This window comes from Leptosomus discolor, chromosome 6 (genome assembly GCF_034619465.1).
Source record: "Leptosomus discolor isolate bLepDis1 chromosome 6, bLepDis1.hap2, whole genome shotgun sequence".
Classification (NCBI taxonomy): domain Eukaryota; kingdom Metazoa; phylum Chordata; class Aves; order Leptosomiformes; family Leptosomidae; genus Leptosomus; species Leptosomus discolor.
The window spans coordinates 5,653,958-5,681,616 of NC_141396.1; the positions used below are offsets into that span (position 1 = coordinate 5,653,958).

At 43.0% G+C, this 27,659-nt stretch overlaps 2 protein-coding genes across 4 annotated transcripts in view; both read left to right on the forward strand.

Annotated features, from left to right (window-relative positions):
• Positions 1-368: 368 nt before the first annotated feature.
• On the forward strand, positions 369-14,956 carry NSMCE4A (NSE4A component of SMC5/6 complex). The gene is made up of 12 exons (XM_086466832.1): positions 369-471; positions 2,547-3,551; positions 4,795-4,875; positions 6,522-6,652; positions 7,737-7,888; positions 9,964-10,063; positions 11,418-11,508; positions 11,972-12,066; positions 12,819-12,867; positions 13,547-13,638; positions 14,214-14,305; positions 14,863-14,956. The coding sequence occupies exons 1-11, from the start codon at positions 369-371 to the stop codon at positions 14,295-14,297; spliced, it is 1,983 nt and encodes a 660-aa protein (XP_086322958.1). The 3' UTR covers positions 14,298-14,305; positions 14,863-14,956.
• Positions 14,957-16,127: 1,171 nt separating this feature from the next.
• ATE1 (arginyltransferase 1) overlaps positions 16,128-27,659 on the forward strand; it is an 82,322-nt gene continuing 70,790 nt past the window's right edge. For 2 of the 3 annotated variants that reach the window (XM_086467247.1, XM_086467245.1), the window contains exons 1-7: positions 16,128-16,230; positions 17,327-17,390; positions 17,739-17,801; positions 18,533-18,636; positions 19,413-19,685; positions 25,266-25,495; positions 27,172-27,300. In XM_086467247.1, the coding sequence (XP_086323373.1) occupies positions 16,128-16,230; positions 17,327-17,390; positions 17,739-17,801; positions 18,533-18,636; positions 19,413-19,685; positions 25,266-25,495; positions 27,172-27,300 (966 nt within the window). The remainder of the gene's footprint in view (positions 16,231-17,326; positions 17,391-17,738; positions 17,802-18,532; positions 18,637-19,412; positions 19,686-25,265; positions 25,496-27,171; positions 27,301-27,659) is intronic. The other variant, XM_086467246.1, reaches the window with a different exon arrangement.

A 27,659-nucleotide genomic window follows, 5' to 3' on the forward strand; every position in this document is an offset into this window, starting at 1 on the left:
AGCGTTGAACGCACTATGTTGTTATTCTAATCATGTATAATAATAAAACCCTTATATTGATAATTTGGAATGCTATTTAGTGACATCTGCTGCCTTTGAAACAATGTATTTTGTTAAAATCATCCTTCAGGATAGCTTCGTTGGAGTTAATGGATTCACACAAGGAATTCGTTCCGACGGGCAGTATCCCTGCATGGGTCAGAGCTCGTGCAAGCTTCGTATTAATTGTACCAACCTGCGGTAAGTCGTGAATTTAGATTTTGCCTCAAGTTTCACAAGTATATTAAGCTCTCAGGAGAACCCAACGTGCCCCTGGGTTAATGCTCAACTGAGGTATGAACGTGTAAGAAAATCCGGAGTTGACTGACATGCACTATGAAGAAAAGAAGGTTGAGTTTCTGGACTTCAGGGGAAAGGAAATCCTTGCTATTGAATGTGTTCTTGTAAAAACTCTGGGATTCATCAATGCAAGTAGCAATATGTTTCGGTTGTTAATGATCTGCCCTCTTAATAAAATGCCTTTTATTTTCTGTTAAAATTACAGAATACTTCATCCTAATGCCTTTTCTGTAATACAAAGTGTATTTCATCCTGTATCAATAAGATGAACGATTCCCAAATCTGAAAATCTCCTGTGATACTGTGTTCATTACACCTAGAATGCCTTCTTTTTCTAACTTGGTATATGAATATACATTCACAGTGAAAGAAGAGTCAGTTGAAAGACGCAGACTTGCAACTGTGAATCCTGTGTGAGAGAACTTGCTCTAAAACCAATATAAAATCAGACTTAAATTATCTGAATAACAAAGCTACTTCTTTTTGTCTCTCCAGCTGCTTCATCAAATTATTTCCAGCCTACTGAACACCTCAAGAAGTCACTGTGAAGTGGTGAAGGTTCTGAACTCTCGCCTCCTGTTTCACAGTTTACTGGAATTGTAAAAACTCGTAGGCAATCCTGCCCCCATGCTCGAACACTACGTCGTGCACTGAAGCAGAGAGCACGTGCATTACCATAACGTGATGAACTCTGCGATTAAGGGGAGTAGCCAGGAAAGCAGGAATTAAGCCTTGAGCATACATGGCTGGTTTAAATTTCTTACAGATTACAGCAAGCTGATATTATTACCCATTCTTTACATTCTCGTTTCGTCAGAACCTTGCGCAAACTCTATACTCGCAACTGAAACCAGATCGATCGGTGACTTTTATCTGATTGGTGTAACAACGTTATCATTGATATTAATGAAGTGTAAAATGTGATTGAAGCAACCGGGAAGCTTATAAAAGTCCGTTGTATAGTCCCAGTCTTACTTTGGTAAAACAGTAACTAGCCATGATTTAAGGTTAGATTTGGGAACTAGGTACTAGACAATGTGGCTTTGTTGATAAATAGGATATTCTGTCAGAAAGGGTGACGGGTTGTGATTTGGTCAGCAAACCACAAAGAACTGCTTGGGAGTGTCAAGATTAGAGAAGGAGGCGAAAGGTAATTCTGGCAAGGGGAGATCGCAACCACCGACTCATTGACCACCTACCCAAATGACACCAACTACTCAAAAAGGACAGTAGAAGAAGAGGACCGAGACTGTGCACTAATTTGCAGCAGAAGCGAGGAAGAAGAACCAATCACCAAAGGGAATAATTATGAATATGTATGAGTTAAGTGTATAATTATAGAAAACTCTGAGGCCGGGTGTGCCAGACACCCATTAATGAGCATCAGCGAAACAAAATACCTCGACTCTGTGCGTATATTGACGTTTTGCACATGGGGTATCGGACCTCGCTTGTGGGACAACACTGACATAAACTAAAAGCCTACTGCAAGGGACTCAGAAAGCGGGATCATCAGGATGTCAGTGAAATAATCATCCATCACGCTTCCTAAACTACTATTTTTACAACAGTTCTACTACTTATGACGAACTAGGAGGAAATAAGGGTGACGAGGGACATTACTCAGCCCGCTGCTCCAAATTAGAACCCAGACCCACCTGGATTACACCAAACTCAACGTTAATGATAGTGGCACTGGGGAAGGAACAGATAGAGAGGAGAAAATACATATTAAAGAATTCTTTTTAGTCTGTAATTTGAAATGCTCATCATTAAATGACAATTTGAATATTGCTGATTTTCCAGACTTGTAATGCTTTATAACTTAAAAACACTGAAGATGCCAGGAAGAAATGTAAATTAATAATACATATTCTTCCATTTAACTTTGTTGGGGATGGGTTTTTTTGTGTAAACAATGCCACCAGTCATCATCAACTAATTTAGGAATCTATTCCACTTCAAAGTACACATTTGTTACTTTATTTGCCAGATCACAGATCCCTGCTTAGTGATTAATCTACATATATTATGTGGAAATACATGTATTAGAGAAGCGTATCATCCCTTTGCCTCAAATTTTCACCCCTGCTGCTCCTCAGCCGTTAGAGGAGCTTAGAAGTAGATGACAGGTTTGCTACCAGCAGGTTCACCATTACACTTCCACTCCTAAAAGTGAAACTCGGAGGATTTTTCTGCTTTAAAAGCCGAAGAAAGCAGCAAACTCGCTCAATCCGAGAGGCAAACAACCACACCTGGGGCGTGCGGGAGCGGAGCGCCCGGGATTTATCCGAAACAACTGAGGGGGAGTTTATTTAGGAAGGAGCCGAGTGCAACCGCCTGCAAAGGTCGGCCCCGGCCGGGCGGTGGCTCGGCTCGGCTCCTCCCGGCTCGGCTCGGCTCCTCCCGCCCTCAGGGAGCCGAGCCGAAGCAGGAGCCGCCGCTTGCCCATCTCCCGCCTCGGCTCGGCTCGGCTCCTGCCGCCCTCAGGGAGCAGAGCCGAAGCAGGAGCCGCCGCTTGCCCATCTCCCGCCTCGGCTCGGCTCGGCTCCTGCCGCCCTCAGGGAGCAGAGCCGAAGCAGGAGCCGCCGCTTGCCCATCTCCCGCCCCGGCTCGGCTCGGCTCCTCCGGCCCTCAGGGAGCGGAGCCGAAGCAGGAGCTGCCGCTTGCCCATCTCCCGCCTCGGCTCGGCTCCTCCGGCCCTCAGGGAGCGGAGCCGAAGCAGGAGCCGCCGCTTGCCCACCTCCCGCCCCAGCAGCGGCCTCCCGCGGCGGCGATAAGCGTTCCGTCCGCCGCGGGATATGGCGGCCTTGCCCCCGCCCCTCCGCTCCGCCCCGCCCGCGGGTTTGGCCCTCTCGGGCCGCCGTCGCGGCCGGTAGCGACCTCTCGGAGGCGTTTGGCGCCTTCGGCGGCGCCGGGCTGCCCGGGCCGGCGGCCTCCCGTGCCTCTTTCCGCGGCGGGCCCTGAAAGCCCGGGGCGCCGACCAGCGATGTCGGAAGCGGGCGGAAGCGGCGATTCCTTCTTCTCGCGGAGCTCGGGCGCGGAGCGCGGCGGCCTCTCGCTGCTGTCCGCCTCGGGCAATGGCTTCGGGGAGGAGGGAGAGGAGGCCGAGGTGGTGGGCGAGCAGTCGCAGCGGCCGGAGAGCCCCGGGAACGAGAGCAGCAGGAGGATGATCCGGAACCAGTACCGGGAGCTCATCTGCAACGTGCAGCGTAAGCCCGGGGTGCGGCTCCCGCCGGGGCGGCCCAGCCCGCGGTGTGAGGGGACGGGACGGGGCGGCTGCCGGCCTGGGCCCGGCCCCGGCGTTCCGCCGGCGGGGATGGCTCTTTGTCCCGGGGGCTGCGGGTGGGTGCCGGGGCAGTCGTTTGGGTGCCAGCCTGGTGGTCTGTCCTTGTTTAAGGAGCTCTTAGAGCTTTCAGGGGAAACGCGAGTTTCTTGGCCTGCTGAAATTTTGGGCCTGTAGTTTGGTCAAAATTGGTCCCCCTGGAAGCAATTTGCGTGCCCCCGGATAGCAAGGCTGTGAGGGATTTACCCGCACGTTGATGCATGTGACCGCATTGATGCGGGGGAACGATCAGCTTTAGACCTGGAGGTGCAGAGAAAGCCTTTAATTTTGCATTCATGGTGTTTGAGCTTTAATTTGAAACTGCAGGTACCAGTATCTGTCTGGACCAGAAAGTTATTCTGGGGCTTTCCAGAAAGTGCTGTGGCATTTTTAGCATCTCTCCGGAGGAGTGTGTCAGTACTTCTCCCATGTACGTTTGGAGCATGCTGCTTTTCTCATGAAGGCAGAACAGTGGTTGTTGGAGTAAGCACTGCCAAATTCTGCATCCTTGCTGAATCTGTAGGGTTGTTTCACAGGAGAATACAGCACAGCTTCTGGATGCTCCAGTCTGTGTTTGTGCAGAAAAACAAAACAACTGTGGTATGTCAGCACATTGAGTGGGGTGTACATGCTTAAAAGCAGTGCTGTGAGTAGCTGCTCAGGATTGAACATCGGAAAGCTTTATTAAATCCTGTGTGTACTGTTACGTGTGAGTGACTGTGTTTGACATGGTGATCTTCACCATGCTTTTTTGAGGGGTTTTTTTTGATCATGGAAATCCTTAATAACTTATGGTACGGAAAGCTATGGTGTCTGGTAGCTGCTTTGACACGTATAGATATTTTACTGGAACCAAGAGGAATCTGGGATCTGCTAACATAAATTCAACCATATTACTCTTATTCCATTGAAGTAAGTGGAAAATTACTGTTTCAGACTGAGCTAATGCATAAGCATTAATAAAACTGGAGCCTACATAATCTTTCAATTAATATACTATAACTGTATTCTGTTATTTTGGGTGTATGATGGGCTATGAACAGCCGGTTTTGATTAAGGTGCAAGTACGTAGGTCTCAATGCTTGTATGTTTAAGTAATTGAGGATTTCATTTGTGTGTCTTCCCCCCAGAAAATCGTGAGGATATGCTGAGTTCCAGGAGCAACAGACTGACAGAAGCTTTGGAAGAAGCCAATGAACTGTTCAGTGGAGGTAAAACAATTTCTGTGGTCCTTACTAGAGGTGTTTGCTTGACAGTTGGCCAGGTGTGAGGCGGTAACGCCTTATACACAAAAAAGGGCAAGAGAATGAAGTTGAGGTCCTGATTTAATAATCAGAATTATTAAAGTGTTACTTGAAATACACATGTTTAGTTGAAAAGGTGTAATGGGTTTACATGGCAAAGTTTTAGTAGTGGGGGGGCTGCAGGGGCAGCTTCTGTGAGAAGCTGCTAGAACCTTCCCCCATGTCCGATGGAGCCAAGGCCAGTCAGCTCCAGGACGGACCTGCCGCTGGCCAAGGCCGAGCCCATCAGCAACAGTGGTGGCGCCTCTGGGATAACGGATTTAAGGAAGGGGGAAAAGTTATTGCGCAGGAGCAATTGCAGCCAGCGAGAGGAGTGAGAATATGTGAGAGAACCGGCTCTGCAGGCACCAAGGTCAGGGAAGAAGGAGAGGGAGGAGGTGCTCCAGATGCTGGAGGACCCCACGCCAGAGCAGGTGGATGCCCGAAGGAGGCTGTGACCCCCTGGGAAGCCCTCACTGGAGCAGGCTTCTGGCAGGACCTGTGGCCCTGTGGAGACAGAGGAGCCCACGCTGGAGCAGGTTTGCTGGCAGGAGTTGGGACCCTGTGGGGGACCCACCCTGGAGCAGTCTGTTCCTGTGGGACTGCACCCCGTGGAAGGGACCCACGCTGGACCAGTCTGAAGGACTGCAGCCCGTGGGAAGGACTCATGTTGAAGTTCATGGAGAACTGTCTCCTGTGGGAGGGACCCCACACTGGAGCGGGGGAAGAATGTGAGGAGTCCTCCCCCTGAGGAGGAAGGAGCAGCAGAAACAACAGCGTGATGGACTGACCACAGCCCCCATTCCCTGTCCCCATGTGCCGCTCGGGGGGAGGAGATGGAGAAATTGGGAGTGAAGCTGAGCCTGGGAAGAAGGGAGGCGTGGGGGGGATGGTGTTTTAAGATTTGGTTTTATTCCTCATTACCCTTCTCTGATTTGATTGGTGGTAAATTGAGGTAATTTCCCCAAGTAGAGTCTGCTTCGCCCATGACAGTAATTGCTGACTGATCTCTCCCTGTCCTATCTCAACCCACGAGCCTGTCGTATTTTCTCTCCCCTGTCTGGCTGAGGAGGGGAGTGATAGAGTGGCTGGGGTGGGCGCCTCGTGTCCAGCCAGGGTCAACTTACCATGAGAGAAATTGTTTGGATCAGTTGATATGAGAAGATAAATACCATTACTTTGGTGTTTGTTTCTGTTTAGAAATACTCCTTGCTTTACCTTGACTCTGTAGGACAATATATGTGAGCAGTCCATACAAAAGATATCATTGCAGAGGGGTTCATTTCACTTGGAGAGATGGAAAACATGTCAGTGAAATGTGCATTTTATTCTGTAAGATAGTATGTTATTTTTCCATGCTTGCCTTTGTCAGGGTCATCCTCTCCTTTTCTTTCTCTCCCTCTTTTTTTTTTTTAATGCAAATATTATTATAAGGATTATGTAAGTAAGTGTGTTAGAGGTCATTGCAATAAAATGACTTACAAAGCTTTACACGCAGGGTAGTCTGTGTGCTAAATTTTATAGTATATTTTTGACAATTTCATACTATTAACATAAAATCTGTTCTGTAACAGTTTCCTGTGCGCGAGAGGCTGTGCTGGATGCCCAACTTCTTGTCTTAGTGTCGAATCTAGGAAAGGAGAAGGCCAATGAGTTGCACTCTGACATGACAGCGTTTGATTCAGTAGTGTTTGCAGAAGACTTGGTGAGTTCCAGGCTCTGAATTTGCCAACAATTTTGCTAGAGGTTTGCTCTGTTTGTTACAGAATCGTAAAATAAAAGCCTCAGATTGTGAGGCAGTACGTGACAGTTCTGATGGAATTTAACACTCTTCCTATGGATTTCTTGGATTAACTCTCTGGTTAGTGTTCTTCACTGTTTTAAAGTATGTGTTAAGCATTTCCAGAATGCGTACGGGAAAATCTGACTTAAAACAGAGATATCCCCCCCATTGTTGCATTGCTGCTGTTTTATCACAGTTCAGTCAGTTCGTGCTCTTAAGGTCTTGTGCATTTTTTTTTATACCCACCGTTCTGTAGTTTTCCAGTAGCCAAGTCATTTGTTTATCCTGTCTGCTGCTGTGTATGTTTTTGGGTGGAGTTCTCGAAGCCCTGTGGCACTGACATGAAGTGGGACTTTGGGTCCCTTGCTTGCTTTCAGACTTGACGTGTTTGTCCCTTTGTACTGTGACTGGGTGGAAGAGTCAGTTCAGGATAGCTTTGAAGCAGCCTGTTTTTTCTTTTTTTTCCTTTTTTCCTCCCTGAAAATTTCCTCTTATGTTACTGCAGATTAATGAGGAGGCCAAGTCTTTGGTCAAGTCTAGAACTCTGCATATAAAAAACCATCAAGTTCCATTGCTTTATTGAAGTTTTTCCTGGGGAAGTCTGGATTGGTGGATGCAGGGTTGGGCCAAATAAGTTGTTTTAGGGTATTTGAGGAGCTAAGCTTCCTGGAAGGGTGTGGTGGTCAGAAACTCTGAGACATCTTAGCTTTATAGTGCAATTTAAATAATACTTTGCTACCTCGCACATCGTTGAAATTCTATTGGAATATAGGCAGTTCTATTTACTTGTAGCTCTCTTTGTCATTGCTTGCTGAACACAAAACATCTGTATGTGAGTGTTTTTCTGTTCTCACATTATCATCAGGAAAGTCAAGGCTCTTGTGCAGTGATATTAAATATTAATCTAGCTGGACAAACACCATAATACAGTGTTTCACCGTTAACATAGCTACTGATCTTCCTCTGAGTGGACTTTCATTGCAGCTTTTTTCTTTTTTTTCTTTAGTTAACCTTCATGGGTATAAATCGCATAGAGGTAGAAGAAAATGACAGTGATTCTGAGGACGTTTCAGGTGGCTATTTACCTGGTGATGCCTGGCATAAACTGGGAGAAGAAGCAGGAAAGTACTTCAGAAGAGCACCTTCTTTTCACTATATGTAAGTTTGTTTAAGGAAATAGTATATACTGCAGCACAAGCTAATGGCCTTAACTGATTCTTATCTTTAATGCCCTGGGCTTGACAGAGTTTAATCTTGGGTCACAGAGTGTCAACGAGAACTTCTGTGTGATTTCTTGGGCTACAGTGACCTCCTTGTCTCCAAAATTTTTCCCAATATTTCTGTCTTTGATTTTGATTTGCCTTGGCTACAAAATACCATCACTTGTATCTAGTAGAGATAGCAAAGTATTCTTGATTTACCCGTTTCAGACCAAAACCTGTAGAAGTGATTCGCTTTCCTTTAAGAGCTGACTCTTCCCTCATCTTCCTCCCCCTCTACAAGCTGCAGCCAGAATCATGAATAGGGGAAGGATTTTTTTCTATTTTTTTTTGTGTCTCAGGCAGTTATGGAAGGTCAGCCTGCCAGGGTCTGTATCTTTTACCTGATGATTGTCTTATCGTGCAGACACCAACAGTACTTCCTGTACGTCTGTGTTAATGGGTTGTCTTTCAGGATCGTGCTTTCTGGCTCTGCCTTCAGAAGAAACCTCCTGATTTGGCGAGTGGCCGTATGTAGAAACAGCGTCATCCCTCCTTAGAATCATCAAATAGTTTGTGTTGGAAGGGACTTTTAAAGGTCATCTAGTCCAAGCCCCCTGCAGTGAGCAGGGACATCTTGAACTAAATCTGGTTGCTCCTTATGCCTAGGCATTTAGTAGGAGCTTTTTTAGCTGCTGTCAAATGACTCTTGGTCACCTGGCTTGTAGCCGGCGCTCCAATCTAAATCTCTCTAGTCAGCCTACAATGGCAGGATCTTGTCCACTTGAGTTATCAACAGTAGAGCTGATAGAATGTTTTTCAGCTGTCTGTACTTTTGCACTTCTTCCTCCTCCCAGTAAGTATCGCTGTAATTGTTAGGAAGTTGCTGAATCATTTGATCATACAGTGTAGATATGGTGTATATATAATAGGCAGGATATTTAATGTTGGGTAGCTCATTGAGGTATTTCAAACTTCTGTTTACGCTTCCGAGCTGTAAGCTCTAAAAGGTAAGTGTATTTTCCAGTCACTTTTGTGATCTAAGGACGAAACTGGCTGCAGGAAAGGCTTTTCTCATGAGTTGCGTTTTGACATCTTAAGTAACAATGGGCTTCTTTTGATGGAGGATGTGTGAATGTTCTCCAAGTCTTAATTTTCAATCGTAAAGTGTAGTTTTCAGTTTAGGAAAAGAGCTGCTTATTTCTGACTCCATCTATTATCTGAGGCCTGAGGGTTGGTGTATTTTCATAGTCAGTTGGTGACTTGTGAATTTGAGCAGTTGCAACTTGCCTAAGTTAGGGAAAAATACGTGCTGCAGAATTTTTGGGTCCCTGCTGAACTAACTTGAGTTGAGTCTTAATTCACACTCTCTCCTTTAGATGTCTAACTTGGTGGAGATTCAAGGCAACCAAAGTTAGGAGCCTAAGTTCCTTATCTAGTCAATGGAGAGAGGTAAGCACTTGAGGAAAGTGCCTAAATCTAGCACGTATAGTACACTCACGTTGTTTAACGAGAAACTTTGGGTCTCTTCTTAGTGTACTGAATGTTCTATTGATGGACTGTATTTTAAAAATGTGTGGCTCTTTTTTAAAAAGCTGATTGCAAACCTGAACTCACAGAAGCTAAACAACAGGTGAAAGAGATGAATATTGCATGGAGAGAGTTTTCAGGCAGAAAAGTTTGTAATAAATTCAGATTGAGATATTGGAGGGTATGAACCATATACTCTTGTTTCATTTCTTAACTAGTTTTAAGAAACGTGGATTTAAAGTTTTCAGTTAAAAAACCAACAGTCGGAATAACTGCATCAAATTTTACACGTCTGATAATTCTGGTATGAGGCTGCTGACATGTATCAGGAGCAACTTTTGGGGATGATTGTTTGCAGAAATCTCTACATGTGACGAGGCTTTGTTTTTAGATATCAGCTGTTACTTTGTACTTTTAACAGGAGATCAGCTACTCAGTACGTAGATTTCTTAGTGTACAGTGCAAAGCGTATATCCGCATGAGTGTTCTTTTTCTTGCGGTTAGGTTGGGGTCTTTCAAGTCTGATCCTCCTGTACCAAGGCAACGGATTGAAAGGCAGAAGAAGGCGGCAGGAGGAGAAGAAAAACGAGCGATGCCTGCTCAGGTTTGTGAAGTGTTATCTTTAATAACGATTTGTTATGGCGTAGTTGTTACAACATCTGAACCTTTCTGTTCATGTTGGTTTGGGTTTTGTAGTTATGAACTGTGGGATACTAAAGGATTCAGACTTCGTTATTAGGCTTCTTGACTTGCTTTGTGTGGACTGCAGTATTTCACTGAGTGAAAGGAAATAGGATTTACAGGCTGATTTCAAGCTCAGAAATAGGATTGAGAGTGTGATTTTTCAAGTTCAAATTGGCTTATTTGCACTGATGCTCGTTGCTTTGAAAGGAAACAAACTTCTTTACATTAGTGTGTTTTCAACTTCTATTTTTAAAGTGTCTTAACGGTGTGTGGCATTCACACAGAAATGTGGTTAACAACAGCAAATTAATTAGCTCACTTAACCACTATTTTCCCTGCTTCGTTTCCCTATTCTTTCTGTTTTATTCTGGCAGAAAGGCGAAAGTCTGAGAACACTTAAGAGGCTTACATTTGAAACTTTGGAAAAAAAAGCATGTTGTTATGAGGAGCCTCTGGCTGATAGTGCCAGTACATAGTCAAAATGTTGAGTATCTCATTTTAAATACAGCCTACTTCGTGATAATCCACATAGCGATAGAAATTATTCTGATACGGTTTGTACTGGGAGGAAGAGGACCTGGAGAGTTTGAGAGCTGCTTCCAGAAGTGAGTGACTGCTCATTGTGGTTTGCTTAGGTCACCACCGATGATCAGTCAGCAGAAGCATTAATCTGCCTTGGATACGTAGTTGGTGTGAAAGTTTCTGTAACTGGCTTTATTGCACGGTGCTCAGAGGGGAAGTGTTGGCAAACAGGGTACTGAAGACTGTGCTTAAGTGCATTTGGTTCTCTGCTGATTGCAGTAACTGAAGGGTGGTTTGGAGTGCCCTGCTTTACAGATAACGAACACATCTGTAAAATCACAATAATCGTGGCCTTTGACCGTGCCAGACTTCATGCCATGACGTTTCTTACATGTGAACTTAGGTGCCTTTTCTGAAAAAAAAAAAGTTAAAGATCTTAATGAACTGCCCTCTTATGCTTGTAACTAAATTTCTTCAGTGAACTCACAGACTATAAGCACCAGTGGGAGTAACCCAATTCCACAGAACTGTTGGAAAGTAAGCACGGACCTGCAAATAGGCGTTAGTTTAATTTTGATTCCTAAAGCACTGCGTAAGCTGTCTCATGTTCGTGTGTGGCTGGAACTGTGCGTGCGTGGCACAGGGACAAAAATTGTATCTTTTATGTTATGTGTTCAAAAAAGGCCTTTTTCATATTCTTGTCTTACAACAGTGGTTATTTGAGGTGAAACTATGTTTTTTTTTTTTTCCAGTTAAAAAAAATGGAGGAGTCTCATCAGGAAGCTACAGAAAAAGAAGTAGAGAGGATCTTGGGATTATTGCAAACTCATTTTAAAAATGATCGTAAGTATGACTCAATGAAGCTTTTAAAGCTTTAATTTGGGGAAATGAATACCCTTCGTCCGCAGTTAAGAATGGTTAAACTGTAGAAACGGAATTAGGTGGAAGTTGCAAGTAGAAGTCTTTGTTGAAGGATATATACTGTGTGTTTTTATGAATGGTTGTGGTTTGGTTGCAAAGTAAACTGAAATCCACCCGCTTGTTAGAGCGTGAGGTTTTTAGAAGGCAGAGAGTGGCTGCCTACCTATATGCGTGTGGCAAAAGGTGGAAGAAAGTAAGATGATCTGGAAACGTTGTTTCTTTCTGCAGGCAGCTGGGAACTCAGCCTTGTAACTAAACCGACATAAACGTTTGGTTAGCTTTTACCAGGAGTGCTGACCTTCAGTGTGTGGGGACATGTGTTAGCTCTGTGCTTACCACCTGCTCGGTCTGGTTTTTTCTAACAAACCCATTTCTGCATCTCCAGCTGATACACCCATTTCCTTCTTTGATCTTGTGATTGATCCGAACTCTTTTGCACGCACTGTGGAAAACATCTTTCATGTGTCCTTCATTATAAGGGTAAGGCGTGATGTCCTCTTGAAATCTTATTTTAGGTATTGGAATTGTCTAGAAGGATGCATTTGTTGTTTTTGTGGCTTCAGTATTGACAAATTAGGATTTAAATATTAGGAATCCTCATTTGTTTTCTACAAACGGCCTATGATATTTTGGTAACTGAATAAAAAAGAAAACAGAGTGGATGGACTAATTTTTTTTATTAGTTTTTTCTACTACAGTCAATTTACCAACAAAACAGCAGCGAAATATTTGCTGTTAATACTCGCTTCTCTGCCTCACAGTTTAGATCACAGTAGCCATAGTGCATGGAAGAGTTCTTGAGGTTGTAGGAAAATGTGTCAGTGCAGTGTTTTATGTTCTCTTGATTTGCACTTCAAACTGTACGTAGTTTCTCTAATAAAATGAATTTGGGAAAAGAAAACACAAATATATTTTGACTAAATTCAGGTTTATAGTGAATAGTGATGTGATTATGAAGGCTTAACTCAAGTATATTTAATGAATAATAATGATTTTTAATAAAAAAGAAAATTATAATCCAGCAGTTACCAACTGTCCAGTATCAGCTTCAGTCTTTATGACTAAGTGCTGGATTTAAATATTTTTTTCTTACTTGGTATGCCAATTAAGATTCTTTATCAATATATGTGCCTGTTTATGGTTATGTAATGTATGAATTAAAAATATTAAATCCTAGTGCATTATCCTAATCAGCTCTAATTTCTGACACTTTAAATCCTACTGTCTTTTAGGATGGTTTTGCACAAATAAAGCTGGATGACGATAAATTGCCGATAATAGGTAAAATTGAGCTTTAAAAGAGTATAATTGTTTTCTGTTACAACACGGAAAAGTAGCTATCTGTCTTACATGTTCACCAAGTTTTAGGTCTATTTTTAGCTGCAAGAGTAGAGATTCGGTGATATGTGGTGAATGTAGTTGAAGGCATGAAGAGATTTATGAGAGGAACTGAAAGGACTGAGTCTCTTTAAATAGCAAAATATGGAAAAAGGCCATTATGCCGATCTATACAAATAAATTTTATTAATAGAGGTAAAAGGTTATTACCTTTCAAGTGATATTTTCGCTAATAAGCCATTCGACATTGCTGAGAAAAGCTGGTTTTGGGTGCAAGAAGTCTCCTTTGCCTGTCTGAGTTGGAAACCGCTTCAAAACAGTCAAAAAGGAAATGCTGTCCTATGTATGAGGTCTTTGGCTTTCATTCCCACAGGATATCGATGGGATTAAGACGTAGTTGGGGTTTCAGAAAGGATTAAACACTTAGGTCCTTCTAGGACTCTGAGAAATGTTAGTTTCTAAATTTTTAGGAGGTAAGAGTGCAGAAATTTCTTAAGATGTGTATGGTACAGGCTTAGAGACGAGCTTAGCGGAGCTGGTGTAATCGATTTGCTTTTTGTGAAACTTTTGAGTTCTGGAGGAACAAGTGTAAAGACTATGAAAATAACTGTGTTTTGAACAGAGCCTTCAAAAGACAACGAGAGAAAGGAGAATGACAATAGTGCTGGAGCACGGAACCAGGTTGTCATGTCTCTGAACCACCAAGAATGGAAGGTACAATAGGAGCACTTGATCCTTTTGATTCCTCGTTTTTTCTGAAGCGTAAGAATGTATCCGGGAGCTGTGCTGTGACGTACTCCCATGAGGACAGGTGTTCCTGTATACATTATCACTACATTTAATTGTATGGATTCCAGAATAATTACAAATCTGATAAATACTTTTAACCACAAGAAAACTGAGAATTGGGATAGCAGTTTCATCTTTGAAGTCCGGTCAGTTTAAGTGCTTTTAAGCTGTGCAGGGACTTGCCATTACTACTTTATACGAGGACTGCGTAAATACAGAGTCTGTTTCTTCCCTCCTGTACGCTACTTGCTTCTAGAGGGGAAGTTCTCCATACAGTTTCCCCACTGTTTGATGTTTGTAATTAATCTTAGACAAAAAGTAGTTTTTAGCACATACAACTGTTATCCTTTGTCCCTCGTGTAGAATGTACAGAAGAAACACATCAGTAATTTGAAATAGTGCTTTAGTGTGAGAGACTTGGTTACTTACCTGGTGGTACTGCAATTAGGTTGGAATAGTTCACCTCTTGTAACTCTCATTCTCTTGTCTTCTCTAACCAGGACATTGTAGAAACATATGAAATAACAGAACCCATGATTAGCCCTCCTTATGAAATAAATGAAGATGAAATGAAGTCAGCTTAATTATTCAAGTAAGTTCTTTTAACAAACCAAACTAAGTAAGGATAACAGTGCGTGAGTTCCTTATGCATGTGGAAGAACTGCAGGGAAACTGCCAGTGCCATAATTGTAGAAAATCTGGAAGCGTGGTGACTGTATAATGTCTGGAACACTTCTATATCCTTGATGTCTTCATGGAACAAAGTGCCATCGAGTCTTCTACACAGTAATTAAATGGAAAAAAACAAACCAAACCAAACCCCTTTATTTTTACATTTGATGGTCAAGTCAGTTCAGTGATGTATTGAGTTAATTTTGGTGACTTTATACTCGTAGTTGGAGTGCAATGCTCTAAAGAATCACAGCTTAGTTTTTGTACTGTTTTGTTTTCTTTTTTAACCTACTGACAGCTGCTGTTGTTAATAGAGTAGTCTGAAGGAGTTAGGGAAGCAGGAAGGGGAGACAGCCTGGTTCCCTCTAAAATCCTTTAAATGATAGGATTGAATTCTTTTATTGTCAGAATTGTTTGGTAAGTTCCACATCTTAATGCATATTGTCTTATTGTCTTCTCTTTTTTCTTTCCCCCTAGGTGCCTTAAGGGAAGTATTTTAGAATGTTACCTTCAGAAAAGATTTTATATGTATATATTGTAAAATTAAATTTATTTTTATTGGAACATCTCAGCACTTTATACAAGTGGTCTTGTTTATACCTGTCACAGGGTTATTACCATATACTTCTATTTGTTATGGCTTTGTTTACTAATTTATATGAAGTTTACTGACACTTAGAAGCTTTTGTAAAAAGGAAATGCTATCCCCCTTGTTTCATCCCTTGTCTCTCCCCAGTAGCAGCCTGCGAGTGGAATTTACATGGTTAACCATCTCTGCTGTGATAACCTTGTTACCTAGATGGTCTGGGTGCTGCAGGAGAAATCGATACTGTCTTTCTGTCCTTACTTTTCTGGAAATCAAGGTTTGAGCTTGGAAATTTGGTTTGGAATTTACGGCTAAAAATTCCTCCTTCCTTTTCTTCTTCTGTTTGGTCTTGTAACGGAGGCAGGACAGCTCTATCAGGCCATGACTTTTTCTTCAAAATAATAAAGCGTGGCTCCATCTCCAGAAAATGCTCCAAATGCTCCGCTGCCTCCAAAGTTTTTAGGGTTTCCTCCCTCCTTTCACCATGAGGCAGGGTTTGTGATCAAGCAGCTGAGCAGTAGGTACCAAGCGCTGCGGTCAGAGCGCGTTTCTGCGGGGTGATTCAATGTGGCCGGGCCGTGAGGGCAGGCAAAAACGTAGTTTGATCTTCTTTGGTCATTATAACAGAACTGAGAACTCCGTGTATCCAGCAAAGGCGGGGGGGAGGCCTGGCCGGCGCACAGTCCGCACCTCCGAGGGCGGCAGCCTCCACCCCGCTTCGCCCGGGCGGGGCGCTGCGGGGCCGGGAGGCTGCGGCGAGCGGGGCCGCCGGGCGCCATGCCTGCCGCCGTGGTGGAGTACAAGGGCTGGAAGGAAGGTTACCGCTGCGGCTACTGCGCCTCGGAGCGGGGGAAGGTCTCCGCCGGTAAGCGGTGGGACGGGCCCGGGGCTTGCCCGGGCTGCTTTGGCGGGAGCCGGCGGCGGGGAAGCGCGGCCGCCCTCACTAAAGATGGAGTGAGGGGAAGCCGCCGCAGCTGCCCGCGGTAAAGATGGATGGCGGGGCTGCCGCTTCCTGTGGGCGCTGCCCGTGCTTTGCCCGTAGCAAAGATGGCGGCGGCGGCTGTTTCCGGGCGTCCCGGGGTGCCGTGTGGGGAGGCGGGCAGGGTGCTGTCCTGAGCCGGGCGGCGGGGCAGGGCGAGTGGGTCACCGGGGGGAGATGGCGGCCGCCGGCAGCTCTCCGAGCATTGTCGAGTATTTCGGCGGAGAGGACGGCTACCGCTGCGGCTACTGCAAGAACGAGACCGGCAACCTCTCCCACGGTGCGGCCCGGGGGCAGGGCGGGCTGTGAGGGGAGCCGTGAGCGGGCCGGGCCGCGCCGGTGCTGCTGGAGAAGGAGGCGGCCAGGGGCTGAGGGAGGCCTGAAAAGGCGGCGGTTTGGCAGCAGCCCCCGCCCTCCCGGAGCCGCAGCTGCCCTTCCCCCGGGGAATGCCCGGAGCCCCTTACCTTTTTTTTTTGGGGGGGGGGGGGGGGGGGGGGGGGGGTGTTGGCCCGAGCAGCGCGGGCTTCCCGGGGCAGCCTGCGGAGCGAGGCGGGGTCGCTGTGGGGCCACCGAGAAACCTCCTCGCCTCACGGTCTGGTCTTGTAGGGAGCGCTGCTGCCCACAAGGGCAAACCGTCAAAAATAACGGGAAAGCTTCATAAAGCACGAAATGTTTTAATTATGACTCTGGTAATGCGCGCGCCGAGGCGCGGAGGGCGTAGCGGGGATCTCGCCCTCGGTGCTGTCTGGGGTGCAGCCGCCCCGCCTGACCCCCCGGTGACCCTCGGGGTTAATCCGTCGGTAAGAGCCCGTCTGCCCGGGCGGCCCCGGTGGCTCTAAAGCCGCGGTGGCCAAGCGTCGCTCAGCCCCGCTGGGGGGGGGGGGGGGGGGCAGGGGCCTGTGCGGTGTCCCCGTGAGGAGGGGACGGTCCCCAGCGCTGCTCGGCGCGGTTGCCCTCCGAGGGGTCCCTTGGGGGAACGGTCGGTGTCAGCTCCAGCGCCCCTCGGAAGAGTTCTGCTGGCCCGGTGTTTCCGGCTGGTTTTAACAAAATTAAGGAGCGGTTTTATGTTCGTTTTGTTGGTGTTATCACTGGGAAAGGTGGCAGGTGGAGAGGGAAACTTTTTAGTTGTACAGCCAGGGCGATACAGTTAATTGCATCCCAAGATTTATGTTGGTTTTGGGGTTGTTTTTTTACGCTTAATGTAGGTGTTGAAATCAGTAATCGATGAGATTTATGAGTATGCCAAATCCTTGAAAGACATCTGTTTGGAAGTTGCCATTAGCTACTTTGATTTACAGTAATATTTCTGTGGAACTTGTTGTATTTTAAAGCAGAACTGCGGGCAGCCAAGTGTGTTACTGTGTTGTTTTTTTCAGGTATGTGGGCCCATTCAATGACAGTTCAAGATTACCAGGATCTCATAGACAGAGGATGGCGGAGGTAAATTTGAAAAGAAAATATGAAGCTGTGTCGTCAGTTTAGATACAATTTAGAATCCAGATTTAAAATTTGTGTCTGTGAAAACAGTGAAGTAGTTTCCATAAGTAATGGAAATAGAACTATTTGTCCAATACTCTGCGACTTCTTGTTATGTGACACTGTTGAACAGGAAAATATTGTTTTAAAAGGATAGTGTTTTAGTATAGCAGCAAAAAGCTGAAGAACTTGCTTCTTGACTTTTGTTACTCATCGTATAATATTTTATTGTTTTAACAAAAAAGGTTGGTTTTCCACTTACTTTGTAGCGTAAGCAACAAAAAATCAATGCGTGTTTATTATTATTTTTAGAAGTGGCAAATATGTCTACAAACCTATCATGAACCAAACGTGCTGTCCTCAATACACAATAAGGTAAGAAGCTCAAAGTATACTACTGTGATTTGACCTCTTCGAATATGTTCAACCGTTTGGGTTTACCGCTTTAAATACAGAAGACTTGCAAAGTTTATCTACTTTTAACGATACTTTGAATGCTAAATACGTGTGGGTTTGCGCATGGGCGCACCAGTGGCTCTGTGGTGTTTTCCTGCGAGCAGTCTGCTGCCTGTGTAGCCTTCCCTTTTGCTTCTGGGTTGTGATCCGGAGCGAGAGCCCGAGGATTGCGCTCTTGCTCCCCGATTGCAGGTGACCCACACATCTGTATCCCACAAACACTGCTTTAATAGCCCAAATAAGAGAAGCTGCCACTTGAATAGGTATGAATGATTCTCATTCTAATGCTTTTCTGGCATTTGTAGTTACTATCAATGCTGTATCTGTGAGATATAAGTGAAAAATTCCAGTGCATTAGCCTCCTAGGAAAGCTTTTTTTATGCAATGCTTGAGGTCACATTGGCACATTTTAATTATTGTAGCAATACACGTACAAAATGTGCCATAAAGAATGATATTATGCAATACCAGGCAACATAATTTTATTAACTCGAAGCTGTTGATAAAGTGTTTGACCACTTAATGTAAGGAAACTTAAGAAATAGTTAGAAAATACATATGCAGTGTATTTTTGTAAACTGGCTCCTTAACATTTTTTTCCTGAAATAATCTTGCACAAAAGAAATGGTCATATTTTTTTCTTTTTTAAGGTGCCAGGCTTTGCGTTTCCAGACCTCCAAATCTCACAAGAAAGTTCTGAAGAAAATGTTGAAATTTATTTCCAAAGGAGACGTTTCAAAAGTAGCGAGTGAAGGTAAGAAATTCTTAGTATTTGAAAACCAATACTGGTGTTTGAAAGGAGGCTCGAGTACTGCTTGAGTCGCTAATACCCTTTGATTTCTGTGTGCAGACCCCTTTGTAAAGCTCTGGGTAGGTTGTGTCTTTACAGCCTGTTTTGAATCGAGCTCTGTGTAGCCCAGAGACCGAGTTCTGCAGCTGACTCGCTCTGCTGAAGAATACGTTTCCTTACTTTTTTCATCTCTGGGCACGTGCTTACTTTCTAGCTCTGTGCTGTAGAAAGTCAGACCCTGTTTTATGCCTTCTGGCATAAAAATGATCATCTGGAGAGGACGAAGCAGAACAGCGGGTGGCAGAGGAAAGGAGGAGCAAGCAGGGAAAGGAGGGCTTTCCCTTCGGGTGATGGAGCAGTCACCCCCCATTCATCCAACGCCAAAGCCACTTGTTCTCAGTTGTGGTGGAACTTGTGTTCCTTCTGAATCGCTATAATTTGCCGTGTGTGTGTTAGCTGGGTTTTCTGGAACTTGTTTTGTTGTTGTTCGTTTGAAGTTATGGCGTGAGATTAGTTGACTGCCCCGTTTTAGTGGAGAAAGTAAAACTGTTCTCATAAATGAATTGGTGCTGGTAATACGGGGTCACAAAGGAAGCTTTCTCTTCAGTCTGTTGCAAACAGTCACTTTATCTGTTGGAAAACAGTTGTAAAATTGGAAATGAGTTCATGTTAATTGTGCAAAGTGTGAGCTGTGGCTACAGAGAGAGAAATTCACTCCTGCAATTTTTAATGATTTCCAGAAGAGCCTATGGATTCCCATATAGAGGATGTGGTTGCCTGCGATTTCGCATACAGAAGTGAATCTCATGTCAGTCAGTCCGAGCTGACTCCCTTGACTGTGGATCACACAGGGGGGGTGGAGAATGAAGAGAAGGACGCAGGAGAAGCGAAAGGAGAGGTGAACGTGCAGCAGATGGAATCGGGTTCTCTTCAGATATGTGCAGATAAAGACACACCCGCCCCTGGAGAACCATCACGTTCGGCTAAAATTGCTCATGCACCACCTAAACCAGGTAGTCAAATTTCTGGTGGTAAAGGGAATATGCTGTCATGATTTCACATGTGTTCAAAGTCCTTTTTGTCTTGCCTAGCAGATCAATAATTGTTTCTTTTTGTTCCCTGTACTCTTCCCAGTTTGTGGAATTATAGTGTATAAATTGAGAGGTGCTGCGTCTTACTTGTTTTCTTAGTTTTTCCTGAAAGTTGCATTGATTTTTTTCCAATTTTTTTTTTTTTTGGTTTAGTTATTGAGAATATGTATCTACAGCGGATAGATTTCAGTGAGCCGATAGGTCAAGGTGATTGAAACTCATCAGGCATTGGAACCAGTTTCCAGTTTGGGATACTTTTCTGTGCAGAATAGGATGTACATCCAGCTTTTCCCTTCTTCTATAGGATGTGGTGACGCAGGCTTTAGGTGCCTTGAGGTGTGGTTCGTAGAATCGTAGACTATCTCATGTTGAAAGGAACCCTTAAGGATCACCGAGTCCATCAACAACCTGAGTTGGACACCCTGGTTGTGCAAGACGGAGAGCTGGATACAGCTCTGGCTGGAGCTGCGGGAGCCTGGTTACTGAGTTAGGTTAAGGCTCAACCTTGTCTCTTGTGCAGCAGTGGGAAACCGGTTTAAGACCCAAGAAAAACACCCTGGGTATTGTTTTTACATTTCTTCGTTTGTGCAGGTCATCTTGTTGCAAGACAAATGGAGGTGTTTACACCCTGTGAATGCACCCCTGTGAATAACTTGTTTAAGACTGTATTTCTTACGCTTTCATAGACTGTTTGCCATGGATCTAACTGGCCTTGGAAATATGTTCAGTGTATTGTTGTGTTGTTATTTTGTAGGCTTAAAGAAGATTGTGTGAATTTCTGCTGATTTAAAAAACCAAAAGTACAGATTCTTCCCGTCCTCTGTAAAGGATGACATTTTCTAGTTGAGCTTTTTCATCTGTTAGGGAGCTTTCCTTGGTTTAGATTTTGGCTGACTTTAGAAAAGCAGTGTCACTAGAGGATGCGAAATTATGTAGTGATTTCTCCTTCTTGTCTTGCTGTGAACTTAATATCACGTTTCTGTAAGGAAGTGCAGCAAGTATGTACAAGGAGTAGGGTAATCTCCCTCATTTTATTTCTGATGCGTTTATACAATTCTACAGCTCTCATCTGCCAAAAACTGAAGTTAAATGCTTATTCACTTCTACAGGTTTGTGTGAAAGTACATGGAATATTGGTGGCATTTGAAATACAATAATATTAATAATTTTTAGTATAATACAAATTCTAATACTATGGTCACTTGTTTCAATATGGAAGTTTCCCCTCAGTCAAGCTTTTGTATTGTAATTATAAAGATTTCTGAAATGCTGCCTTAGGGCTGAATTCAAACATGAAATCTTTACCCTAAAAAAGGAGAATCTCAGTGTCAGTCACCTGACTGTGATCTTTTTCACGTGATGGCTGCTATGTGGTACCCCTTGCAGCAGTGTGAAGCTTTTCACGTAGCTTGTTGTGACCAGGAAGACCGCAGCTGGTGGGTGATCCTCTGCGTGGTGTGATCATCCCTGTGGCACGTGCAGAGGTGTCCTTGAGGGTCCCCAGGGAAACTGCTGCTACCAGGACATGCCCACAGGGTGCTGCAGGTTGCCTCTCCTGCGGCTTCACTTGTGTCCTGGCTGCGTTCTGGTGGGACACGGGCTGTTTCTGGAAGGAAGATGGTAAGGGGTTGGATGGGTTATTGCCAGAATAATTAATTTGACCAACAGCCTGCACTGGAAAAGGCGGCAGAATTGCTGACGGGCTCTTTGTGGCCCAGATGAGGCAGCCTTGTCTCACAGATCACGTTTCCAGCCTCTCCAATGGCCTGTTCAGAAAAATAAAGGATATTTTCTGAATTGCAGTTAGCCAATACGTGGCGAATAATGTTAGTTAAAATCCTTGTGGATGCTTTAAAGTTTCTGCATGTGTTGGGACGTCATACTATAGGGTGGCTGATTTAAAGTAAAGTAACGTTTTTTCCTTAATGAACACTCATTCCAATTGGATCAGGTTTTCACCAGCTTAACAAGCAATTTTGCATCAAAACAAAAAGGAAAGTTTTCAGAGATGCTTGATCAGAAAACCAGTAGTGCTGCATAGAAGCAGTACTGTTACACGTTGCTGGAAAACTATTCCAGAATTTTTAAGACCGTATTTTGACTTTATAAAATGCAGTCAGAACTTTTAGGGCCTTTATATAGTTCATACAACTTTAATTTGTTCTGCACATTTTCAAAACCTTCTTGTTTTTAAAAGAATTGATGACAAACTTTGGGTTATGTAAACTTCATTTTGGAAACAAACTACGTGGATATCGACAGCAGATGGCAGTCTTGGGTAAATTATGAGTGTAAAGCTGCCGTGGTTTTGAAAAAGGTGAGGTATGCTCAGTTGTGTTAAGAAAACATTGGATAAAACTTGAAACACTGGAAATGCAGATAAAGAAACCCTGAAACATTGCTTGTACTGTTTCAGAAAAGGGGGTTTTACTTTTATAGAGGAGAAACATGCATTAGTGTGCTTCTTTCTTTCTGGAAGCTTTAAATGAAATGTAAAAGTGAATCATAAATGCATCAGAAAGCTTATTTAATTTGTCCTTAATTTTTTTTTTTAAGGGTAGGTGGTGTTACAGGTCAAATTCAGTTTAAAATTTTCCAGATAGAAAGATGTTTAGTTTTCATCCTGGAAAATGTAGACTTACTCTGTAATAAGGTTGTTTAATTGCATTTTTATTCCTTTATAAACAAAACAGTTCATTGTCCTATAGGAATAATGGGCTGTTTCTGCACAGTTTCAGATAGAAAAGGTTTGCTTATGTCTGCATGCACATTCATTGTTTTAAGAAGTTTTTCTTGCTAACTTACAGCTTATAGAAGATATGAGACACGAAACAGATCCCGATGCAGATGAAGTACTCATTCTTCACATGTATCACGGGTAGTTTAAATAAACTCTTCCTCTGACTTGTTTGCCCATGGACAGGTCACACGGTATCTGTGATTTCCTCATGATACTTGTCCTTTTCTGCTAAATAGTTTTAGCTGTATGGATGAAACAAACACTCAAAAACCGTAGCTGAGACCTAAGAACACTCAGTCATAAAATCTACCAGGACAGTTGTACTAGGAGTGAAGAGTGCCGAAGTGGTATTAGCTCCTTTCCGAAGTCCCCGAGGTGAGACTGGGACTCTTCTGGGTGAGCCACGAAGAGCTCACTGCTAACTTGCCTCAGGAGTGCACCTACAAACGCTGTAAATTCTCTATGATACGCACATTAAAAAGAATAGTTTACAGCCTTACTGATGCTTAAAAGTTTATCCCAATATAAAGTATTTTGCTGATTTCTATGATGTGTCCATTGGTAAAGAAAGATGCAGGCATCAACTCTGAGGGCTGCAGTTCTTTGCAGGTGAAGTGACTCTAAACACATCAGTGAGCTTTTAAACTATCAGTGTTCTCACCGTTTCCAGGAGGGTATCGCTGTTCTCGTTGTCCGTGGGAAGTTTTGAAGCAGGTAGAGGACAAGATAGATGTCAGTTTTGGCTAAGAAGTAAGAAGAAGGAAGAGGAAAGAAAGCTCTAACTACATTTTCGTAGGAGTTCTGGAAAAAAACAATTTCCATGTAATTTCCAGGCCTTCAAGAGAGTAAAGTGGAATAAGCCATAGTTAAGTCTGGGTTTGGTTTCTTCGTTACTTCTTGTAAATTTTAACTGAGTTGGGAACGTGTCTTTAATGCTTCCTCACCCTTCAGGGTACTTTCCCATTTGAACAGGTAAGTCTTGCAAAAGTTGCCAGTGTGTCTTTTGCAAATACATGGATTTCAGGAGGAAGCTAATGGCATAAAAGACTTTTTCAGCAGTTTGTCATAATGTTTGTTACAGTTTTGGTTCTGTGCAAGATATGTGACTGTATTTCCTTATGTGGGAGTAGTTTTTTCCACTCTTCCTCGCTTTTCAAAATTTTTAATGTTACTGCTCTCTTTTGGCCTCCAACTCATTTACCACTGCCCTAAAAAGTAATAAAAAAAATAATGCAGAATTAGAGTTACTTTGAATTACATTAGCTGGCTGCTGATGCAATTTCGAATGGAACTTTCCCTCTGTATAGAGCTTGCAACAGCAGCTGCTAAGCTGAGACAGGTATTCCTTGCAAACTGGTTATTTCTTCCGCCACTGTTTCCAGCACAGCTTCTGGAGTGGGCTGTGGTGCTCACTTACTTGGGTGCACTACGTGGAATAGCCAACAGCGACGTACAAATTTTAGGTGGAACTAAGAATGTTAGGGAAGTGTTTCTTGGCTTTGTAGTTTTTACAAAGTTGAATTCATGGATTTACAATCACTATCTAATAAAATCATATTGTCTAGGGAAATTGCTACTTGTAAGTAGGTTATTTGTTTGGTAACCATCCTTTCAGTGTGTTTAATGGGTAGCGTAGGGACTAGCCTTCTTTCTTTCTTTATTTTTTTTTTTAATTGAAGAAAATTCTGTGTAAATTTTTCTAGTACTGGCATTCTCATAGCTTGACTTTTTATCTTACCTTAGTGTCCCAAGTATAAAATTAATCTGGCCTCTCAGTTCTGGAATTTGGACTACTTGAATTTGTATTTGTGCCTGTCTCTGGATTTGTGTTGCTTTAAAACTGAGTTCTTGTAGTGCCACGTATGTTTTTCGTGCTGATCCGTTTGTTCTCTAGGTTTGACTCCTCTTTTAAGTAAATAACATTTCATAAATAGAATGTTATAAATAGTTGATCTGTTAAAGGTAGAAGTAAATCGATGAAAGTGAAAGCAATTTTTATCTGAAACTGTGCAGAAACAGCCCATTATTCCTATAGGACAATGAACTGTTTTGTTTATAAAGAAGTAAATCGATGAAAGAAATTACTAAAACCAGACAATGTGAATATGATTTTAAGCAAAGATTGAGGCTTGCGTGGCCCTTTCTTTTATGTGGTGTTAGCAGCGTTGGCACTAACGGCACTGGAATTGGCAGCATTTCTATATCCTGCAGAAGGATTCCAGGTGACAAAGACTAAATCCTTCTGTGTGGGGGGGTCTTCTACAGGAGTCTGCGGTGTAGCCACCTGCGTTTTTAATGTGGTAGAACAATTCCGTGTGAATTTGGCTGCGATGTTTTGTGGCTGTATTTTTTTCCTTTCAGTATTTCAAGCTGATCCTGTAGCTGTTTGGATGTAGTACGTGCCACACATTAAACAGGAGCTTTTCTGAGAGGGGGATGTGGCAAGATAATGTAAGGACAGACTTAGCAAGAGAGGTCTTTTCATTTTAGTTTTTAAATATATCCTTGGCTCTGGGGTGGAATCGTGGTCAAGGTGTTTCCATATTGAAGTGCTGCTTTAAACAGCTGTAGAGGAAGAATCGTCGCAGCTTAGCTTGGCACGGGGCATGGTGCCGTGCCAATGTGATGTGAATGACCATGTCGTGTTCAGACCACAGTCTGCAATTAATGGTGATTTTTATCTGCTGCTTTTCGGTGATCATGTAAGAACCGCTTGCGTGTTGCAAAATGCGGTGTTCAGTTCTCTGCTTGTGCCCTTGTAGGGAAAGGGGCTGATCTGAGCAAGCCACCGTGTCGAAAAGCAAAGGACATACGGAAAGAAAGAAAGCTGCAGAAACTCCTTCAGAACCAGATGTGCGCACTTGAAGGCTCTCAGCTTCAAGCGGATCAAGTTTTACTCTTGCAAAACTCTAAGTCTAAAACAAACCAACCGAAAACCATTGAAGACTTCGTTTTTGTCTCTTTACCTGATGATGCGCAACACAAATTAGAGGTAACGTCTTGTGCACTGTTGTTGGAGGCAAAAAGGAGTTTTTGAAATGTTTAGGTGTTTAGTCGCTGTGACTTTATGGAATGGTTATAGTTTAAGTCTTGAAAAACATGTGGTACTGCACGGCATCTGTCTGGTGCGGCTGAGCTCCGTGTAACCACAAGAGGGTACTCTTGCACTGGCGCTCAGCCGTAGCAGAGACCGGTACAGTTCCCAAAATAACTTGCAAATTGATTTCAGACAGTGTGACTTGAAAATGAAAGACTTTGCATTAATTGTGTTGAACGATGAGAGAGATTCAGTATTTAGTTCTGCAGTTATAAATACTTAAACTATCTATGCTAATGAGTCTTGACAAGAAAGCAGTAACTGTTGATAAAATTAAACAGATGAGGAGATAGCTGCTCTTTATAAACGTCCTTGGTGTGTGTTGATGTCTTTGGAAGCTGTAAAACTGGTGGTAGAAAATACTGCTTAATATACTAGTTGCCATTAAATCTATTAGTAATATAGAGACAGTCAGCTGGAAGGCTTTTGGACTTTCTAACATTTGTTAACCATAAACCCATTTTTTTTTCTTTTTAATTTTTCTGGAAGCTGGAAAACTATTTGAAAGTGTTTGCCTGTAGTTGCTGATTATCAATGATGATGGTATTGGAAATTAAAATTTTAATATTCTTTTGGTAATTATTCAAAGAGCTATTAATGATGATTTAAAAGATTCCCCCTGAACAACTGACAAGAAGCCATGAAATCGATCCCACTCACTAACTGCTCCAGATTTTCTGATGAGCTATATAACAGGAGCGTGATGGCTTTGTCTGAACATCTTCATTTGGAAGATGCAGGGAGAATTAAAAGGAGGATAGTTCCAGCAGTGTTTTCCCATATTTTCTTTTTGCTCTTTACTATGGCTGTCAAGTCTGGGTTTTTTTTTTTGATGAGAATAAAACCATGCTGAAAATTACATGGGTTTTTTTTGAAATGAACCTGTCGTTAAATGTGCTTGAAAAGAAATGCACTGTTGCTTATGTGACATCATTCTTCTGGTTAGGAAGCAATAATTTTTACTAAGAACAATTTTTAATTTATAGATTTATTTTTTTAAAAAATTACTTTTGTGTATGTGTAAGGATATTGGTGGGGAAGACGGCTAACTTCCTATTTAATTAACCCCTAATTGAATATGGAAACATTGTTTCCTCTTCCTCTTTCAATTTGAAAAATATCTAGAAATCCCCTTGGGATTGTTGCAATAAAAACGTAGTTTTTGGATGAAGAACACAGATAAGAGGCTTCCAAATGCACGGGTCCTTCAGGTATTTTTCAGCATAGTGTGAAACCACAAGAGAAGGTTTTTAAAAGCACAGAAAATCTCTTTAAAATGTTGATCTGCATATCATATTTTGGTATTATTTCCTAAAAACTGTTTGTGTGGTTCTCTTGTAGGCATTTTAGTAATCTTAATTTGTAGTTTGGCGACCTTGTATGTTATTCAGTATAAATGTAAAAGCCTTCAATAACCTAAACCGAGCTGAAGAATTATCTAATATTAATTACATTGTTAGGGCCCTTGTGCAGGAAGTCAACATTTCTTTCTGTTGTGGTGTTTGTGTATGTGTAAATATACGGTTATTGCATGATACTGTAGTAATAAATGTGTTTAACTTCTTCTGAAGGTGAGGGTGGTGAGATCATCTCCACCAAGTTCACAGTTCAAAGCCACATTTCAGGAGTCTTACCAGGTCTATAAACGTTACCAGATGGTTATTCACAAGGACCCACCTGATAAACCAACAATAAATCAGGTCAGAAGGCCAAATGAATTGCATGCAAAGCTCAGCTTCCCCTCGATTTCATGTGTCTTGGTTGTAGGAGAAACAAAGGTGGATTTTATATCCATTGTATATTCAGGAGCACGTAAAATACTGTTTCAAATAAAATCAACGTCCTGAAAGTGCAAACTCTTTTGGCAGCTCTGTGAGTGCCACAAATATTTGGTCTTCGTTGCAGACAGGAAAGTTAGGGAAGTTACACCGGTATGCTGTTGGGTAAGAGATGGAGAGGATGAGGCTTTTGGAGATAGATGTTGTAGGCCTTATGAATACAAATCTCCTAAGAACTCAAACCATCTGGACGCTTACCCTGATAACTGGTCTCATTGGCT

What these genes read in the sequence shown, in the direction of transcription:
- NSMCE4A (XM_086466832.1), top strand. Translation starts at nt 369, where the DNA reads ATGCACTATGAAGAAAAGAAGGTTGAGTTTCTGGACTTCAGGGGAAAG. An exon ending in TAGTGTTTGCAGAAGACTTG is followed by an intron (nt 6,653 to 7,736) that starts GTGAGTTCCAGG and finishes TTTTTTCTTTAG; the next exon opens with TTAACCTTCATGGGTATAAA. An exon ending in AACTCATTTTAAAAATGATC is followed by an intron (nt 11,509 to 11,971) that starts GTAAGTATGACT and finishes CTGCATCTCCAG; the next exon opens with CTGATACACCCATTTCCTTC.